Raw genomic sequence first — 6,241 nt, 5'->3', positions numbered from 1 at the left:
AAGTGAGAACTTTAATGAGTTATCTTCAGAAGCAGTGAATGCCCCATCCCTGCAGATAGTTAATCAGGGAGCAGCTGACTACTACCAGAAGGCTGCGTAAGGAATAGGATACGAGTAAAGGCCCTTCCAGGTCTGGGTGCTAGGGACTTGAAACAACATGAACTCCCAGTGAAGACCATGGTTAAAAGGGACATTATTCACATTTTATTAAACCAAATATTAGAAAATTGCTGTCATTTAAAAATATCTGCAAGCAATTTGCCATATCAATAAAGAAATGTCTACAGATTCAAGTATGAAGGAGAATAAGGTAAGTGATCAGCAACCCTTACAGACATGGAAACCAAGGAAGCCTCATTCCTGTGCTAAGAATATTCTAATAGCTCCTGCTGCTGCCACGTGGCAGCTGGGAATACCAGTAGTCTCAGCACTCGGTCAGTACCATGCAAGCTCCCTTGGGAATACTGATAAATCCTGGCATGATACAGCACTATATATGTGTTTGTTTTTGTTTTTTTGAGACAGAGTCTTGCTCTGTCCCCCAGGCTGGAATGCAGTGGTGTGATCTCGGCTCACTGCAATCTCCACCTCCTGGGTTCAAGCAATTCTCGCCTCAGCCTGAGTAGCTGGGATTACAGGCACGCACCATCACGCCCGGCTAATTTTTGTATAGGACTATAGTTTTAAGGCAAGTTTATAACCTTTGGCTCATTTGAGCCTCACAGCACTGGTAGTTAGTGCTATTATCCCCATTTTATAGATGGCACTGAGAAGTAAAAAGTGACTAGCCCTGGTCACACAATTGATTATGGATTGAAACTGCCGCTTTCTGGCTATCACGGGCCTAGACACAGCTAGTTCGTGACTTTTATAGTCTAGCTCTGTCTCTGCTACATGAATCCCAAACTTTTGAATCAAGTTTCCCTCTGGGCCATAAGGCCTCATCTCAGACCCCAAGGAAGGCAGTGCAAAGGTAGACTCAAGTCTCGCAGAGTAACCAGGCACTAGGAAAGCATCATAGGCAGTAGCTCCACGAGAGGGGCCAGAGCTCCAGGCACTGGCCAGAGACCAGCTGCATTCACCCTGAGCAGTAGGGCCTGGTGGCCATGAGCACAGACCTGGAACTCACAGCCTGGGCCCAGACTTCAGCTCCACCACTAGCTGTGCGACCTTGGGCAAGTGAGTCTGGGTCTCCATTTTGCCATGTGTAGAATTGGGATAACTTTCTACCCCCTAGGGGTGATGAAAGGATCAGATGAGTTTAGTCATAAAGCATTAAAACAGTGCATTATAAACTAGTAAGAGCTGTTATTACTTGGCCTCTGCAGCTGTGGGTCTGGGAAGAGGTCTTGGTCATCAGGGATGGACAAAATGTTGGGGTCAAGTGTATTCATCTTCCCTCTGTCAGGAATGCCCTCTGCCTGCCACAATTCAGTTTGGGCCATTCCTAGGAGAATTAATTTCCCCTTTTTCTCACGATCCTGCAGCATAGTGCTTTAAAACTGTCCAGCCAGAGTTTTAAAGTCTTTGGTTAGAAGTTAAGGCGTTTGCAAGGTTCTGTCTGCCTGGTATTCTGCTACATTGTCTCATGTCAAAAGTGCCATTTTTAACTCAAAAACTATTGAAAATTGTCAGTTTTATATGGTTCAAACTAATGCACTGAAAGTCTGTTTAAACCACGAGGATTCGGCGACCTTGGCCTCCCACCAAGCACCTATGAAGATGCTTTAACAGAATATAACTTCAAAACCGTCTAGGGAATTGACAAAACAGGACGCAGACCTTCAGAATGGAGACACAGGCCCTGGGAAGAGGCTTCCCCCTCCCTGCTAGAGAAGCTGGCCTCCCTGTGAGGGCCTACTGTTCTCTACTTCTGTCACTTCATTCCAGACAGCTGGGCGCTCTGGGTTTCCTTGGCAACATCTGGATCTAAGGGTGCTCTTCCCCTTTTTGTCCTAAGACAGTTGGGAAACACCACCCCTTTGGTTGCTTAGCAACTGTCACCTGCTGATTCCTTCCCAACATCCTCTGAGAAATGAGTAAGCAGGTTGAAAGCTGGGCCTAAGGGCTGGGCCAGGGGACAGGTCAGATGCTTGTCTGGGGGTGGGTGGATGGGGCACACGTCTGGCCCCCCTATATCACCGCGGGGTAACTTTACACAGCTCTTTCTTTCAGGACCTCAGACTCCCTAGATGAGATCTGGCTGGGTGACCTGTGAGGCCCGCCCAGTTCAGCTCTTCTGTGACTCAGTGATAGGCACCTGCTGGTTATTAATTCACTGCTTGGGAGGGAAGGGGCTTTCTGAACTTTTCAGGGTGGAGAGAGTATAGGACAAAGCTGCCCTTCCAAAGCCTCCAATTTAGTTGGAAAGACAGGTCCCAGATTTGTGGCTCTTACAGTGAGATTCCTGTTCCTTGGTTAGACTTCCTGGTGCAGGTAAGCCTGGGGAAGACTGAGACAGGTGAAAAGACTTTTCTGCATGAATGTGCTGGCAGCAGAGAGGTGTGGAGGTGGAACTATGCGACACATTTCTGACTGGAGAGTCTCTAAAAAGAGTGGTAGGAGCTAGGTGAGGATAAGTAATTTTGGGCATAGTAGACAAGCCTTGAATGCTAAGGTGAGGCGCTTGTATTTTTTTTGTTATTTCATGGAAACTCCTGGAAGCCTTTTCATAGCTGAGGTTAAGTGAAGTTTTAGAAAGATCACTCTAGTTTTAGGGTGGAAGATGAGGACTGGGAAAGGGTTCAGACCAGGAACTGCTAAGACGCTCGCTCTTGCAGCTTCTGGAGGGAGCTGTGATGTGGACAAGCTGAAATCGGTGGGGAGGAAGCGGTAGATTCACGGAACCTCAAGACACTCGAGAGTCCGGGCTGGATAACTCTCATTCATTCACAAACGTTTACTGTGTGCTTACTATGTGTCAGGTTCCTGTGCTGTACGAGGGAGAAGGTTCCCAGGCTGCGGATTACGATGTATTCAGGATGCTGAGGGCTTACCTGTGGGGGTATCACTTTGAAGGAACTGGATTAAAGTAGTGTAAATGATGGTGGGGTGGGGGTGCGGAGGTGTGATGAGAGGGCAGCAGCAGACTTGTTTAGGGCCTGTTTGAAACTAGCCTAGGAGAAGAAACCTTCAAAGCACGGTAGGCGTGATTGGTCGGGGAAAGCTGGGGCAGGGAGAGGGCCCTAAGAAGCAGGCAGTAAGGGGACCAGCCACGCTGATCTAGGTAGATTAGGCGAGACTGGGCAGCTGCGGCCTACCTGGAGGCTGTCACGCCGATCCTGGCCCCTAGGGCAGCCGGGGGATGCTGATGGCCCCCTCCCAGAGCCGCAGGGCCGGGTACAGCGGCTCCTGGAAGGTGGAGCGGAAGGTATGCAGGTGGCTCATGCCGCCCGTCACGTCGTAGAAGGCGAGGACGCCGGCCTCGTAGTCCAGGAAGACGCCGAGCCGGTCGAGGTCGTCGCGGGGCCGCAGGCGGCTGCGCTGGCCGTCGTGGAAGGCCCAGTACTCGAGGTCGTAGCGCTTGAGGCACCAGGACTGGCGGTTGCAGCCCAGGCGGGCGGCGGCCGAGGCCCCGCGGCGCCGAAGGGAGGCGTAGGCCGCGCCCACCCACCAGCCGGCGCCCGCCTCCTGCACGTCAACCTCCCAGTAGTGGCGGCCGGCGGCGAAGCAGTCGCGAGCCAGCACTTGCCAGAGCGCGTCGAACCGCAGCGCGGGCACGGGCCCCAGGCTGCCCAGCAGGCCGCAGCGCACCGTCAGGCGGTCGGCGGACAGGCGCAGGCGCGCGTGCATCGTGTCAGGATCCAGCGTGGGCGTGCGCGCGTCTGCAGGGGGCGAGACAAGGGACGCAACTGGTGGGCGGGGCCAGCGCGGCGCCCCGCCCCCGGGAACCCACCAACGCACGTGCAAAGCACAAAATGCGAAGCGCTGAAATGGCCCAAGGAGGGAGTGAGAGACCCCTTTAAACCGCGACTGCCCCTGGGGCGGGGGCTTGGGGAAGGGGGAAGCAGAGATCACTCTGCTGCACATCCCTTATACTGACTGTATTTTGTGCCGTGAAATATGTTGCCAGTTGATACAAATTTAATTAAAAATAATCCTATCACTGTTAACATTAGGGTGTGTGTACTTCCTATCTTTCCCCTCCCCTTGCTGCTTTGTAGCTTTTCTTTTTTCTTTTTTTGAAATGGAGTCTCGCTCTGTTGCCCAGGCTGGAGTGCAGTGGCGAGATCTCGGCTCACTGCAAGCTCCGCCTCCCAGGTTCAGGCCATTCTCCTGCCTCAGCCTCCCGAGTAGCTGGGGCTACAGGCGCCCACCATCACGCCCGGCTAATTTTTATAGCTTTTCTTAATATTGGTGTCACATCATACATGACGTTAGGTAATCTGCTTTTTAAAATTGATTGATCTACTTGTGAGGCATTTTGACACATCAAATAATATCCTTTCACAAGAGCATTTTAGTGGAGATTCTAAAATTTTGATGTTTGGACACATAACTTAGTCCTCTGTTTAAAAAGCTTTTGAAACCACTAATACAATTACATTTTTACGTATCTGATTGCTTCTGTAGAATATACTCCTAAAACAGGAATTGCTGGGTCAATGGGTATGATTGTTTTTAAGGCCTTTGATACATATTGCAAAACTATCCTCCCCAAAGTTTGTAGTGATTTAAACTCCTATTAACATTTCTCTTTGCATTACACAATGTATGTACACATGAAGTTTTTATTTTTTTTTAAGTCTGGATCACAGGGTATGTGGATGTTCAGCTTTCATAAACAAGGCCAAACAGTTTTCCATGGACATTTGGATTGTTTCGGTGTTGTCTATTGTGACTAATGTTGCTATAACTGTAAACGTGTAACAGAGACTGAGTTTTCTAAGAAAAAGAGAATGAGTTATTTTTAAGATTTTCCCCCTTTTTCTCCTGTCTCCCACTTCCTACTTAGCTCTTTATTTTTATTTTTTTTAAGACGGAGTTTCACTCTTGTTGCCCAGGCTGGAGTGCAGTGATGCGATCTCAGCTCACTGCAACCTCGGCCTCCTGGGTTCAAGCGATTCTCCTACCTAAGGCTCCCTAGTAGCTAGGATTACAGGCACCTGCCACTATGCCTAGCTAATTTTTGTATTTTTAGTAGAGACAGGGTTTCATCATGTTGGCCAGGCTGGTCTTGATTTCCTGACCTCCGGTGATCCGCCTGCCTCAGCCTCCCAAAGTGCTGGGATTACAGGTGTGAGCCACTGTGCCCTGCCTCTACTTAGCTCTTTAGAAATGTAATTATAACCATTACCTTCCCTTCACCAGAGACTCCCTACAGGGCAAACTTATCTACCTACTTAGAGGGTTCAGAACCAGAACTTTCTCCCACCAGGAGATTGCCTTAAGAGACAACAGTCAATTTACAACATAAAGTATGCCTGCAACAGAACCTTTCCACCTGGACAGCATCTCAAGACAACGGCCACATTACAACCCAGTTCTGCCCTCAATGGCACCAGCTCAACCACCTGGTAGAAAAGGCATCAAAATGAGTCACATAGACCCCCATCTGTTTGCTCCTCCCCTGGATGCCATTCATACAAAGACCCCATTTAAAAGCCTTTGCTTTCTGCCTCAAAAGCGAGGCAGTACCTTTAAGGACAGGAGGAGCCTGTACCTCTTCCCCTAAGCTAAGCTTTGGAATAAAACCACTTTCTTTATACCAGACCTCGCTCTTGTTAATTGAACTCTGCAAAGTGTTGAGCAACTGAACCTGTGTTTCGGTCACATAACATTCTTGTGCAGGTCTTTTGATTCACATATGTATGCATTTCTGTTGGATATATATCTAAGGTGGGGAGAAAATGCTGCTCATTATAACCACTTCTATTCAACTATGTTCTAAATGTAGTAGACAGTAACTTAAGGCACGAAAAAGAAGTGAAAGGCAAGAATAAAGACTGGGGAAATGAAAGATTATTATTCATAGGTGACATGCTTATTTACACAAAAACCCAAATAATCTGTAGATAGCTTAGAGGTACTAAGTGAATTTATAACAGCCACTCAGTATGTCAATATACAAAAATGGATAAATCTCATAATGAGTGAAAGAAGCAAAACACAGAAGGGTATAGTCTGAATGACCTAGTGAAAGTTCAAAAACAGGTAAAACTAACCTATAGTCCTAGAAGTCTGGAGAGTGGATCTCCTTTGGGGACAGTAAAGAAGAAGGCACATGAGGAAGACTTCTGGG

General features: G+C 48.5%; 1 protein-coding gene across 7 annotated transcripts in view; it reads right to left on the bottom strand.

The window, feature by feature from the left end:
• The window catches only part of TRIM14 (tripartite motif containing 14), a 52,591-nt gene that overhangs the window by 14,977 nt on the left and 31,373 nt on the right, over nt 1-6,241 (bottom strand). For 5 of the 7 annotated variants that reach the window (XM_063636188.1, XM_055271730.2, XM_063636190.1 and 2 more), the window contains exon 6: nt 3,261-3,824. In XM_063636188.1, the coding sequence (XP_063492258.1) occupies nt 3,289-3,824 (536 nt within the window). In that variant the 3' untranslated portion in view covers nt 3,261-3,288. Of the gene's footprint in view, nt 1-181; nt 3,825-6,241 lie in introns of those variants that run through there. The other 2 variants (XM_055271728.2, XM_055271726.2) reach the window with 2 other exon arrangements.

The sequence above is a fragment of the Symphalangus syndactylus genome, chromosome 3, assembly GCF_028878055.3.
Source record: "Symphalangus syndactylus isolate Jambi chromosome 3, NHGRI_mSymSyn1-v2.1_pri, whole genome shotgun sequence".
Taxonomy (NCBI): Eukaryota; Metazoa; Chordata; class Mammalia; order Primates; family Hylobatidae; genus Symphalangus; species Symphalangus syndactylus.
Note: the sequence above shows the minus strand (reverse complement) of the source record. Positions and strands in the feature narration are given on the sequence as shown.